The sequence below is a fragment of the Argiope bruennichi genome, chromosome X2 (assembly GCF_947563725.1).
Source record: "Argiope bruennichi chromosome X2, qqArgBrue1.1, whole genome shotgun sequence".
Classification (NCBI taxonomy): Eukaryota; Metazoa; Arthropoda; class Arachnida; order Araneae; family Araneidae; genus Argiope; species Argiope bruennichi.
Genome location: NC_079163.1, coordinates 57,079,391 through 57,093,932, shown reverse-complemented (window position 1 = coordinate 57,093,932; position 14,542 = coordinate 57,079,391). Strand labels below are relative to the sequence as shown.

General features: G+C 29.4%; 1 protein-coding gene across 3 annotated transcripts in view; it reads left to right on the top strand.

Annotated features, from left to right (window-relative positions):
• Positions 1–14,542, top strand: part of LOC129960122 (retinoic acid receptor RXR-alpha-B-like) — a 179,141-nt gene that overhangs the window by 28,094 nt on the left and 136,505 nt on the right. Inside the window, exon 1 of one of the 3 annotated variants that reach the window (XM_056073263.1) lies at positions 1,686–1,751. The exons of the other annotated variants lie outside the window; for them this stretch is intronic. Within the exon in view, the coding sequence (XP_055929238.1) occupies positions 1,712–1,751 (40 nt within the window). The 5' untranslated portion in view covers positions 1,686–1,711. Of the gene's footprint in view, positions 1–1,685; positions 1,752–14,542 lie in introns of those variants that run through there. 3 annotated transcript variants of the gene reach the window in all.

Here is a 14,542-nt window from a genome sequence, read left to right as displayed (position 1 = left end):
TAGAGATTTTGTCTTGCCTTCCCTCCTCCGTCTGCAAACTTCTGCCTCCGCCTCTGCTCTTAACCTATTACGACAAAACAAAGAAAATTTGAGTAAGTAATGTTTCATTTCATATTGAACAGTTCTCGTAAATTCCAAGAAATGCACCTTAATAGCATCAATTTGACTTTCCCAATTGCTAAGGTAGTTCAACATGTTTCAAAACATATTAATGAAAATGGCTCCTTCTAATGGAGATTTGGTCATATAGCCAGATTAAGAGATTAGCTATTTTATTATATAATCAACAGGGATGGTCTCCTCGGAACTCCCCCCTCCCCCAGTCTAAAACTGCAGACTTTGGGTGAGGCGACATGACATTGGCGAATAATAGTTAGAAAATATAGGTCTTTGCTGCTCATCTAGCATTTATTTAAATCTATCATGCGACTATGTAGTTTTTTCTAACCAATTTAAACCAAAGTCCGACACAGAACTTGTATTCACAAAATCGCATACTAAATCTTGCAAATTTAGGTCAATGCGTTTTTAAGTAATCGCATTTTCATGGTTGTTAAAAACAGACAGATGTTCACTCCTTTGGCAGATTTATTTCAAAATTTATTAAGATAAATTTGATATATTTTAGATGCTAAACCCTTGTACCAAATTATATATACCTTTAGCTTTTGAATTATCGTGTTTCAGTAAGACATAATGGCAAAAATGTTTTTCGAACTCACGGAAGTCTGAAATGCTGAGTTTCGTTAAAATCTCGAATTTTTTTGGCGATTATAATACTTTCTCTATAGTTCATATACAAGAAAATATATAAAGCTATAGTTCTGATATTTTTAACCTCCTTCTCCGCATGATATCTTTTCATATTCGTCCCATTATCGTTGCAAAGGGAATACCAGTTTTCTAGCTCTCAAAGTAAAAGTTGGTCTCAGCAGAAAATGTTCATGAATATTGATGTGCAATCTGTTTTTCTGAAATCAGATGTGGAATTGAGTAATATTTTTCAGTTCATCTAATGTGTGACTTCTGACATTACACTACGTGAAAAAAAAATAGGGCGATCATAATTTGATCTTATTGATCTAAATTTTATTTTTACGTTATTTGGCTTGCCTTCCTTTTATTTTAAATCAGTACATTTTATTTACCACTAATAAAAATTTAAAAGTCAGTACTTAATTATTTTTGGTGTGTAAAATAAGTAGGACACATGCTAAAGTAATTGGTTTGAAAGATATTGTAAATCTTAAAAGCGGTTGTTTCATTCTTTTTAACAGTTAAAAGAATGAGACTATTTTATTGAGAACCATCGTTTTCATCTTTTTTTGAATATCTAGAAGAAATCCTTTAAAAGGCTAAATTGTCGCCTGCAAAAATGATGGCAAAGGTGTGACAGAAATTGCGTGTCACCTACGTATCAGTCCAAATACTATTTCGAACATCATAAGATATCCTAGTAGTCAGGGGATCATACAGAAGACTGGTAGAATCATTCAGAAAAATCACTCGAGAACTAAAAGAAAAGAGGGGGGAAAAAACGGATGGAAGTGTTGCCAAAGCTCAAAATAATGCAGGCACCGCACTTGCTTCAAGAAAAACTGTCTACAACTGCGAAAACAGCTCAAAAAAGTTCGTATTCGGAAAAAAGAAAAGCCAACTTCAATGGACTGAAAGTCACATTGAGCACTGACTGTAGTGGGATAAAAACAGCATGGATTGGAGTTCACAGTGGACCTCCATCATATTATATGGTGAGAAAATTACTTTTGATTACATTAAATTGATTTTTTAATTTTTATTCTGGAAAAGCGAGACACCACAATTCTTTTCTGTTCTACAATTTTAATAACTCGATTCATTCCATAATGATATATGGCTACCAATATATCCAACAGAATTTCAAAAAGCTTTTTTGGTACAGGTGAGTGAAAATATTGCTTGAGAATAATGCATGACTTATCATTTGCTCTCCATGGAAAATTTTGTACTTCTAAACCTTCAGTGTCATCATTCCCTGGAGCTCTTTTACCACTGAATGGAGATTCTTCCTTTTGTTATAAAAAAAATTTCGATCTTTCAACGCAAAGTATTTACAGAAGGATTTTCTACATCGCATGAACTTGTTGAGTCAACAAAAATGATTTCTTTTCAAATTATGAACCTTCTTCAGTACTGGAGTTGCCATAGCAACTACAAAAGAAAAGCAACCATAATATAGAACCCTCAATAAACTGTTTCCTTCAATTTCTGAAACAAACGGTATATAAATTAAATTGATTTTAAAAGATAAATGACAGTATATAAAATGTATACATAACATGGTAGAATAAACAAAGACATTAAGAAAATTTAAGACAAATGTATGTAGCTGCTGTGATTATCCTTTTATATCCTTTTATTTTATAACGTTTTCATTATAAAAAAAATAGTTGTGAACCATGTATATCCTAAAAATAATCTGCAAAGAGCTTTCATTCAGTAATAGCAAGGTCCTTTTTTTATTAGCTAATATATTCTTGCTTATACTCCAAATAAAACTATACTTTATAGATGAACAGAAAAAGCTGCTAACAAATATTATTTATTCATTCGTCATATCTATGTCTCCAACTTCTACATTTATTATAAAGACTAAACTTGCACAAGGGTTTTTATCTGCACATTTTGAACTATTACCAAATACTAATGGACATTTTTATTTATAACAAATTTATTTATTCTTGATTCAATTAACAAATATGAAATCTTAGAATTCAAGGGGAAAATGAATCAACGAGAAGAAATATTCAACCATGTGATTAATAAACTATTTAAACTAATGCTCTGTTTAAATTAAAAGCCAATTGTATTTTAAAATTTTAGAGCGAAGAAGTGTTCACTATTTCATACTAATGTGTTCTCCTAGTAGGAGTGATCCTACTGTTTGTCAAATTGCAGGCTGGATCCAATTCCAGAATTTTTCTGTGATTTAGCTGATCCTATTTCATCCTTCTTCAAATTGCTCCTTCAATTAGAAGAGTCTCTGCTGTCATCAGAATATGATTGTGTAATGGCTTGCTAATCCTCCCATAAAAGATCAACATCTGCTTTTTTAATAGACTTTTATCAAATAGATGAAGTTGTATATAAATCAGATTATCAAAATTAAACAGTCTAAGTAAAATATTTACTCAAAGCAAGAATGAACACATATTCTAATTTTTTTAATTATTTAAGTATTAACTGAATAAATTAGCTTCAGTTGAAATATTTATATCGTATTTTAAATTTATTTCTTGATTTTACTGAATTTTTATTTAGAATTAATAAATTACATAATTTTGAAAAATTAGCATTGTACTGATTATTAAATTTTCAGATTCTGGGAATATTACATAACAACCTAATAGATGAGAGAAAGAGGATGAATGAAAAATGAATTTAATAATATTTTAAAATGTAGCAATATACTAAAAAGAATAAATTTTTTTCTATTTTAGTTATTTTCTAGTTTTATTTTTAAATTTAGAGTTCATTGTTATAATTTTTATGAAAGCTTCAAATCAGAGTTTTCTCAAATTATTGACAGATGGGGCCAATTAAATTGAATACAAATTTAATGCAATTTGCAGATAAACTATTAGTTTTGTTTTTAAAATATTTAAATTGTATATAATCACCAACAATAGAAAAGTGTGCAAAATTTCAAACTATAGTACGTCAGAAAGCAAGTAAAAAATTAATTTGAAAATTCCTTTTTATAAAACATGAAAAAATCAAGTAAAATCAAGTGTATACAAAAAGAAGATGAATAATTTAAATAGTGTTAAGGCAAACCTTTGAAAAAGGACTGAGTAGAACGTTCATGAACATTTTTAAACATTATTTACATGAATGAAATTATCCGGTTTTATTTTAACTAAGACCATATTCCGGTTTTATTTTAACTAAGACAATATTTATGGATATTCGAAACTTAATTTGTAATATCCACCTTATTGAAAGAATTATGCTGAAACATATATTTATTGAAGTAATTATTGTATTTATCAGGAGTTTGCAAGAGGAATATTAATATTATGTACGTATTTAAACGAATATTCTATTTAACCCTTTATTTACTGACGGTACTTAAAAGTACCATTTAAATCTGGCTTATATCTTCGTAATATGACAATTTTTGCTGATGGTATTCTAAAGAACACGGAGAATGTAACCCAAATAGCAAGAAGTTAATATAAGCTAAAAGTAGGAATTAAAAATATTTAATAATTAAATCAAGATATTTCTATTAATTAAAATAGTTTTCTTGGGTTCCCTGGGATTATTCTGCAAGAAAACTTAACTACTAGTGCATAAATGAAGTTGAAAAATTGATAGCAACATAATTCAGTAAATAAAGGGTTAAAGAGAAAAAAGAGTTTTTTGAAATCAAAACTTATCAACAAACCAATCATTCTCCTGTTGGGCATGATTTTTGTTGTTTCATTTTGTGTTGATACGAGATCTAAATTCTTTCAGCTATTCATTGATATCCGCCAATGTTTTTTTAGATTACATCGCATAGTAATTTAGTACCTTCCCCATTCCATTTTGAAATTTCGGAGGTCAACTTTCCTCCGTAATAGTCAAACAAATATAGTCTATCTAATCTATATTAATCATGATAAAAGGAAGATCCTTTGATTAAACAAAACAACAAAACATATTCGGAGTTCAAAAAACATCAGCTGATTGAAAATTCGCATGTAATGCGAAATGAGGCAGTGTTCTTTCTTTGCCTTTGGACCTGTTTATAGAATGAATACAACAAATGCAAACATACTATGCTAATTTAAATCATCAGAATACTACCGAAAGCTTTAGAGGCAATGAATTAAATATCTTTAAAATGAATATGAACTCTTTTTGGCCTTTTTTTTTTTTTACGAAATTCATAGTATTTTAAGAGAGCTTTATTCTCATTATGTAAGATCCTTAAAGTTGCACTTTTTTTGCAAGTATCGATTGAAAGGAAAAGGGAAGGTCAAGGTGAACTGCAGACAAGAATTCTGTCTGGCATTTACTTCCCTACATGGTGGAATGTGGAAAGATGATTGAGTCGAGCGTTGTTTACCTTGAATTGTCTTGCTTCGTGAAGAAAAGCAACCTTCGAAGAAAGCGCGCCAAAACTTGAAAGTGGGATTGGACAACTAACTGTATGTACGTCAGAGATTGTAGCAAATGGAATGACAACGACAACGACAACAGTGGCGTTACTAGGGTTGGGTAGGTAGGGCAAGTGCCCTGGGTGCCGTAACCAAGGAGCACAAAATTATAGAATTAATGAATCGCATTAAAAATAAAAGTGCCTTTATTACATTTCCCATAACAAAAATAAAAATCGAGTTTCTTAATATCTTGGTTTATCGGTTATCTCGAAATTTCCCAAGTCCAGTCTTGAACTTATAGGCCCTGCCTTCGTTTCTGATATTCACTATCAAATCATCAACATCTGAAAATATTTTTTATTAAGTAAAAGCAGACATAATATAAACGAATTATGTTTGATAAAATAAAATTCACCTGAAATCTGACTTAATATAAATGAAATCAAAAGGCTATATTAATATTCATCGAAAACTTCTATCAATCTGCAAAATACCGATTAGTATTTTGAAATAGCTAATAGATTGTTTAGAATTGCTAGAAACTAAATTGGATTTGAAAAAGGGAAATAAATTTCATTAATAATAAAAGTGCACAAGTGTAGAAATTATAAATAATAAGAACTTGGCTATAATGAAAAATGGCATGGATTGAATAAGAAATCATTAATCTGATATTTTTTGAGGCCGAGATGGACATATTTTGTTGTAAATTCCGCTTATAGAACGACGGAAAAATCTTGATGACTGTGTTTTGGCTCATAATGTAGCGTTCCGCTTGAAAACAAATTTTTCGCTGAATTACATCTGTTTTACAAATTGATTCAGTTTGAGAAATTCATACAGTCATGTAATCATTAAACTGCCTCAAAATATTTGGTATTGAATAATTAGTCGAATAACTTCTCTATATAATTTCACCGAACTTCAGAGCCAGAATTATGTTTTATAAGTACTCAAAAGTATTTTCATTTAAAGTTTAGTGCCAAATTTTTAGTTTTATTTTTCCAAAAATTCTGAATTTTAATCTTATTGATTTCAAATTAATATTCCTGAAATAAAAAAATAATTTAATCTCGTCTTTTAATTTTTGTATTATGCAGCATAAAAGCAAAGGTATCTTCCCTTTTTTAATATTTTCAATGATAGCGGTATCGATTGATGAGTAAACTGAATTCGACAAAAAAATGTTTCGAAATTCTTTGTTTATTTTCTTTAGTAACCCTAATAAAGTCCTCAATTCAATATTAAAATAAAAATAATTTAAACGAATCAGTTTAAATTTTATATTACCAACTGGTGAACTCTAATTTGATAAAAAAATTAATATTAATTATTTTTAAATTAAGCTCTTGAATTGGATTTCTACATTCTTCTTTAAACATTTCATTAACCGTTGTAGAAATTAAATTTAGATTTATCTTTTATGCTTTATCAAAAAAAATTCTCAATTTTGGTTTACAATAAATATTTCTTGATTTAAAATTCAGTTTGTGAGATTAAATTGATTTAATTTTGTTTGCAAAATTCATTAAAATAGGGGCATTATGATACTGGAATTTCTTTATAGAATTGACCATGGATCTCCGTTTGTAAATCTTTCATGAAATACAGTTATCTTTTCCAGAATTTAATATTGGTTCAAGAAAAATTAGCAGTAAATAGAAATATAAAAATTAAGTGTTCAATATTTAATAGTGATTCAGAAAGGAGAAACAAAACGGGACAATGCGCTCTTTAACTATTCAAATGAAATAAACTGTTGATATTGTAAGTTAATATTTATATATTATAATATTTGCGTAAATATTTAGAAATACGAGTTGCATATATAAAATTACAACTAGTTAACCCACTAAGTTAATTGCATTGATTTCCTAACTAAATGATGAAGTTGGTCTGATTTAAATTTTAAGAATTAAAATTACAAATTGCTAATCACATCTAGAAATATTTTGAAAAATTTCCAAAACTGCAGAAAACTTGTGCTACTGTATACATAATTTAAAATATGATTTTTTGAATTTTAAGATGGTCTAGCATTTTTCATAATACTTCTAGAAGTTATCTCTAAGGCAGGGGAGACTTCGCTTAATTTTCGATTAATTAAAACCAATTCAAGTGTAGAAAAATCGCCTTGAGATGCAGATCACAGGCATATGTATCTCCTCTTTCGGTATTAGTAAAGAGAATTGCATATTAAATATTTCATCTAAAGGGCATCATATTAAAATGTTTTTTAATATTTTAAAAATCATTTAAAAAAATTTAATGAAATTTTGTTAAACTTACTCCTAAAATATTTGATATATTTATCCTTTGAGTAATTTAAAACGGTCCTTAATGAGAACAGTTATTTAATGAAAATTTTGAATTTTTGGAAGCTCCTCTGAAAGAATAACACTTTGATTTATCAGCCATTACGTTTTGAAACCTAATTTCATCTGCTCTTGCACATTTTAACTATATTTTTATAAACAATTGATTTTATAATGGCTGTAATATATAATTCTTAGAAATAGTTTGATTTATCTGTTGAATAATTTAGTTGTATTTAACGGCTGCTTGATATTATTCAAAAAAATTTTTAAATAGTTATTTAGATTTAAATTTAATTCACTCTCCCCTCCATCAGAACGTGTTTTGAGGGTAGAGGATCGGAGGATTGATTGATCTTTAAAAAAACGTTTTTAAAACTTGCTCGTTGGCTTCAGATAAAATCTGATATTTAAAATGAAAGCTTTGAGTTAATCGAAGCTAAAATACAAAATATCTCTTGGGGAATACTCGTTTCTTATCTAGGCCAACACCGATGAGAGGATGTTTAGCCTCTGATATCGAATTTAGTGAGCCCACATCCAATCTTTGATTGGAATCATATCTGGGATACTTCGAAGCCGATACTTTACCACCATCGGCCTTTATATTGTAAAGGAAAACATAATCAAATCCCTTGTTTCTGCGTTTAGTATAGAAACTTCTTTTACTCTTCTACCAAGTGTTTTTATTTGACTCGCATATTTGAATTCATATGTGTTAATTCTATTCAAAAAATTTAAGTGATAAGTTAAGCGTTAAGTGCACATTTTTTGTTTACAGATAGTTTGCGAACAATTTTGGTTTTGTTTTGAAACTTGAGAGAACAAATTTGCACCAGTGAAAATATCATATACAGTACACTCCCGAGTATCTGGCCTAATTGTGGTGGAAGCGTAGACTGGATAACAAAAAGTCAGGATAGGCCGGAAATCTATGAACTCATTTCTTTACTCACCAATACCAGAAGACAAAGTTTTTGTACCAAAACTCACTGTTATAATAAATATTTTCTCTCCTCTTTTTGAGTACTAAGCCCTCCATTTACCTCAAGCCAAGTAGAATGTGAACGTGGCCCGGTAAATCATAGTAGTTGTCGGTTTTTGCTGTTACACAAGAGTCTAGTAGCCGCATAGCGCGTAATTTCTCCTCCATAGTCATTACAACTTTTTTTCGTTTATCATCTATTTTGAAACCTTCACTGTGGTAGACTTAAAAAACAGAAAACATTCCCCAAGAATAATGTACGTACTGTACATCTATAATCGGGACCAACGGAAGCAATTGAGATCCGTTACACACTGACGAAACAATGAACAACGAGCAAAACGTTGTCACAACTTGTATTTTACACTGTCACAACTTATATTTTACACTGTCACAAATCCTGTCACAACTTGTATTTTACACACGACACGTAGAAGGATCGTAGCAGACACTCGCTTCCAATGCCTTGGCAAAGTTATCAATGCAAGTCTTGCATTCCTCATTCGATTACGATAAAAGAAAACTAGGCCGGATATTCGCGAATCGGATACTCGAGAGTGTACTGTAATTACCGGTTTTCTGAAGTTTCAGTATTGAAAATTGTGGACTTTTGTAGATAAATATTTAAAATTTTGTTACAAATTGTCCAAGAACTTGATTAATTTTAAATACATTTTCTGCTATATAATTAATTTATTTAAAACTAAAATTTTATTTTTTTCCAGGTCTACTTTTAGTTTTAATTCAGCTGCTTCCGAGGAAAAGAATTTATTTAAAATCATCATCATTGTATTTGAACAGCATTACCATTTGTTACAAAATTTCAAGAAAGCAGTAAATGATCAGTAAATATATGCTAAATAGATATGCCCACGAGAAAAACTTTTTCTAGTTTTAGAATGGTATGAAATTCAGAGTAGTTGGACCAAGGGAGAAAAGGCCCTTTGAAAGCATACAATTGATCGGCTCAAAAAGATTGAACCAACAAAAAAAGTAAATAAAATTGCAAAAATATTATAAATTGATTACAAAATTGTATTTATTCTTGGTTTCAATGCATCAGTTCAAACTTGAACAATTTTTCTCGATTATCTTAAATTGTATTTAAGTGTATATTAAATGTGTTAGAATGAATTATTGATGCTTAAAATATAATCTAATGAACTTTTTGTTGCTTTTAAATTCTGCTTCGTTAATTCATAAAAAAAAAAAAAATGCTATATTTATATATGTAACTAACGCATTGATAGGAAACGCCCTATTTTCTCTTCAATGAACTTATGTAAATGAAATTTTCCGTTTCAATTTTTAATTACAGAAAAATTATAATTTTAAAATAACTTAAGGGGACAATGGACTTTGAAATAAGTAAAAATGGGCAGAAACATAAAATTTTATTTTTATCATTTCTTCACCAAAATATATATTTATATTCACCTAAAACAGTGTTATAAGATTATTGTTCAGTAAAATGAACATTTCATTAAAAAAGCATATTTTAATTACTTTCCTATTTTCTATACTACTATTTCTATTTACTATATTGTAATTAGATTCAAATATCTTTGAAACGTTCCAAGCGTCTTAATTTGTGAAGAAATTAAATAGACTTGATAATAAATATTTCTTTTAAACATTAAAAGAAAATAGGATATGCATTTTATATTTCGAGTTTTTTAGATAATTAAAAGTCAATTTTAGTTTCGAAAAACATAAAATTCTTTTGAAAATTCAGTTGAGTTTGGATAAAGATATTTCTAAAAGATTAGCATTTAATTGGAATTACATAATTATCTATAGTTTTATTACAAATAAATTTATATTGATTAATGAGGAAAAATAATAAAAAAAAAAATTTATTGAGTCTCCTAGAATATTTTAAAGTTTTTTTTTTTTTTTTTTTTTTTTTTTTTAAATATGCATCTTTTAATTTTTTAAAAAAATAATATTTCGGTTCAAAATTTTTTTAAAAAGAAATTTGACTTATTTATATTTTGATACATGCGCCTAAAAAGTTTCATAACTCTAAATGAAAAATTCGCAAAAATACCGTATAGAGTCCACCGACCGCTTAACTAAAGCAATGGTCAGTACAAGAGGAGGATATTTCATAGAATTAAACCCTTTTTATGTTAATTGAACTTATCATGAAAGATAAAAAGTGTAGAAATATGTTAAGAGCTCTAAAATGCTATTAAAAAAAGTCCTAACCATTTCTTTGTACTTGAATGTTTATGAATTATTTTCAATTATGGTGCGCTTTCTCCGATACAACTTGATTTTATTTTAAATAAGGCAAACATGCATAAAAAAATGAACTACTGGAGCGATCTCTAAAATAGAAAAATCGTAGTAGCTTTTATTCCATAGTGCTTTGAATAAAGAGGCAATCATTTCAGTTCAGTAAGAAAATTTTCTTCAATGATAATGCGATTACCGCATTGAAAAAAGTGCTGCATCATTATAAAAATTTAAAAAATAATAATAACGGAAATACTTATTCTAGAAATATTTCCTTTATTATGTACAAATCATTCCATTTTAATAAAAAGAAGTTGCGTAGCACATATTGGCATTTTCTTAGTGGAAGGAAACAGAAAGGAAGAAATTCGAAAATAATCAAAATAATGGTCAAAATGGAATTTATTTCAGCATAATTGTCTATTGTTTATTTTTATTTGTTTATCATGTTGTTGGGAAATTCATTTTGAATACCCATGATTACTTTTTCCCAGAAAATTTATTTCTAAATCAATAGCTGAATTTGATTAATGCAAATACTCATCCAACACATATCTTTTCTTTTTCGTCTTTTCAGTATTTATTCTAGCTGAAGTGGCAACATCTTTCTGAATCAAATAAAAAATCTTTGAAACAAAACATAATGCGCTATTTATTAATAAACAATTAGGTTCAGGTGAAATTTATGCAGTAATCTTTTTTAAACATTTGACTTTTTATATAATCTTCATTAAATATTCTTTTTACTTTTCATTGATGGGCACTCATGATTCATTTGTAGTAAAAGGAATTCTTCATGCACCGAGTTGGATTTTAAATAATTTCACAAACACAGCAGAATCATCAAATTTTAGAAAAGGATCACAAGCAACGAAAAATTGTCAGAAATGGATTCCTCTTCGTATCCTACTTGACTCTGTCTTCTAAAGTCAACTGTGGGCAGAAATTTCGAATTGCATCGTATATGCCAGAGTGCTAAAGCTTATTTTCTGTCTAAGAAAAGAAACGATGAAAGTGATGAATTTTCTAGTGGTGGTAATGAAATTGGAGCATTAATAAACTGTTAAAACTCCAGCAATTTCAACCAACAATTTTTTTTAAAAATTCTCATTGATTTTGTATTTATTTTTAATAAACAGTTTTTTAGTACATTTGATGGCCGTTTTTATTTCTATTTTGTAGTTCTTAATAGATGAATAGACAGATAATATAGCTAGCAACTTTTTATTATTCATTATTATGGCAGAAGCGGGCGATGAGGATTTTTCTTGTAAAGGTCAGGAACATCAAACTGGAATTTCGCCTAAATTCATCCCATTTTTCAGAATAATGAGTATGAGTTTTGATCAGGGTTCTATACTCATTTAATTGAGAATTATTTACGAATATTTAAATTCAATAAACAAATATTAAATCTATGCAACATCGTTTTCTTTCTCTTATAGGAGCCTAAAAGGAGGATGGAAAAAATATAAAGATCAGTGGATGGTTTTATTTAAACCAATTTACAAAATTTTATAATTCTAAAATTTTTTCAAATAATGTGAAAAACATAATAACATTTATTGATATTTACGATGCTTAATTTAGTGCATTTTAAATTATGTGCCTAATTTATAAGTGTGCATGGATATTATGCATATTTCTATTCTTTATACAATTCTGTACAACTATTTGAAAATTCGAGCTAAAAAATATCAATATATGGAAAAAAAACCCATATAATTTAGCTTCTACAAGAGAAAAACCGAATTTAACTTGCGGAATGTCGATATCTTTCTGTATCTTCATGTTATTAAATTACTATTTCTAAATAGGCTGCATACATATATATCTATTAAATTATGAAAAAAAAATATGCAAAACAGTATTCAGCTGGAATTTTTATGAATTGCTCTATGTATATGGTTCTGAATATGAAAAAAGTAATATACTGCGGTTCGTACATGAGCCGTGAAAAATCATTTAGAGTAAATATTCACATTTCCTTGAATATACAAAATATTTACTTTGAATTGTGCGAGAGTTATTCGAAAAGCAAGGTTTCAAGTAGTTGCAATGTTCTGTCTATAGCGATTCGGTTTTTAGCAACAAGGAGCGTTTCAACGGCGGAAATTCATCGACAGATAAATGAAATGTATGTCCCCAATGCGATGAGTGACAGCAAAGTGCGTAAATGGATGAGAGCTTTCAAGGATGGAAGGAATGATGAATCCCCATCAGGTCGGTCATCAGTGATCACAGAAGATATGGTCTACGCAGTGGACGAAAGTTTAGTGAAGATCGGCAATTCAGTATTTCAACTTTAGCACTGGAATTTTCGAATGTGGAATGAACAATTTTGCACAAAATTGTCTCTGAAAATTTACAATTTAGCAAAGTGCCCATGGCTGCTTACTGAACAACCTCAAATAAAAAGAATGTCTTGTGCTCTTGATTTGTTTGGACCGAATATCATACAGAAGGTGATCAATTCTTGGAGAACATTATCACACTAGTAGAAGAGACTGGTTTCTCACATAACCCCATACTCTAATGTCAGTCAATGGAATGACGTCACAGGACATCTAGGCCAAGCAGACAATCTCAACAAGCAAAGTTATGTCAACCGTGTTTTCGGATAGACGCTGAGTCTTTTTAGTCGACTTTGTGCAAAAAAGGAATAATAATAAATGCGGCCACTTATCCTGACTAAACTTCGATGTGCAATACAGAATAAGAGTTCTGGTCTTTTGAAGTCTAGATTTTTGTTACTGAGTGACAATACCAGACCCCATTCTGCTATTCACACCTAAAATATAATCGGATATTTTGGATGCGAACAGGTTGACCACCCATCTTATAGTCCAGACTTTGCACCAAGCGATTTTCACTTGTTCTGCTACCTAAAAGAGTTTCTTGGTAGCAAGCGCTTTGCCACAGTTGACGAGGTGTTAAGGATAACTAGTTAAAGACTGGTTATCCTCACAGGAGGCATACTTCTATGATTTATGCATACAAAAATTCGTAGAATATAATGGCTAAACAAATAAGGACTCTATACAGAAAATTAGAGAAAACATGTAAGGAATTCAATAAAAAAAATGTTTTGAAAAATCTTTCACGGTTTATGCTTTATAAGAAATCGGACCTTACTTTCCGACTAACCTTCATAATATACTGCTTTGCTGATAATTAGTTTGTAAGTATTGTGTAATATACAGGTTTATCGAAATTAAACTTCCGCTTCTCACAGGGCTCTGGAGGTCATTCTACTACTACCGAAGATAAAAGTATTTTGACAACAGACACTTTAGAGGATGCCCCCTAGATTTCTGAAATAAAATTTAAAAAAAATAGTTTAAAAGATAGCCAGTAGATGGCGCTGCGAGTTATCAGGCGAAGAAAAGGAAACTGAAATCGCTAAACAAAGAACCAGTGGTTTTACAGAAAAGAAACGCAATAAAAACAATATAAAATTGCACTTGCAATTTATTTTAAAAAATACATTTCTCTAAATGATATACTGTACTAAGCATGCAAATTAGCGCATGCTTAGTATACTGTACTAAGCTTGCAAATTAACGCATGCTTAGTACATACTATAAATAGTTATAGTATTATATAGTTAGTGCTAAAATATGTACAATAAATGAACCATCATGTTCGACAACGCACTCCATTCTGAAAATCGCGCTTCCTACCGCTGAACGGAGAGTGTCAACATTTAGATTTTGAATATGGCGGCAAATGCTTTTCTTCAAATCCAACACAGTTGTTAAACGTTGTCTTCCAAATAAAATTAAAAAAAACGTAACCAGAAATCGCAAGGCTTAAGATCAGGTGACTGTGGAGGCCAAGCTGATGGAAAACATCAGCTGATCACTCGCTTG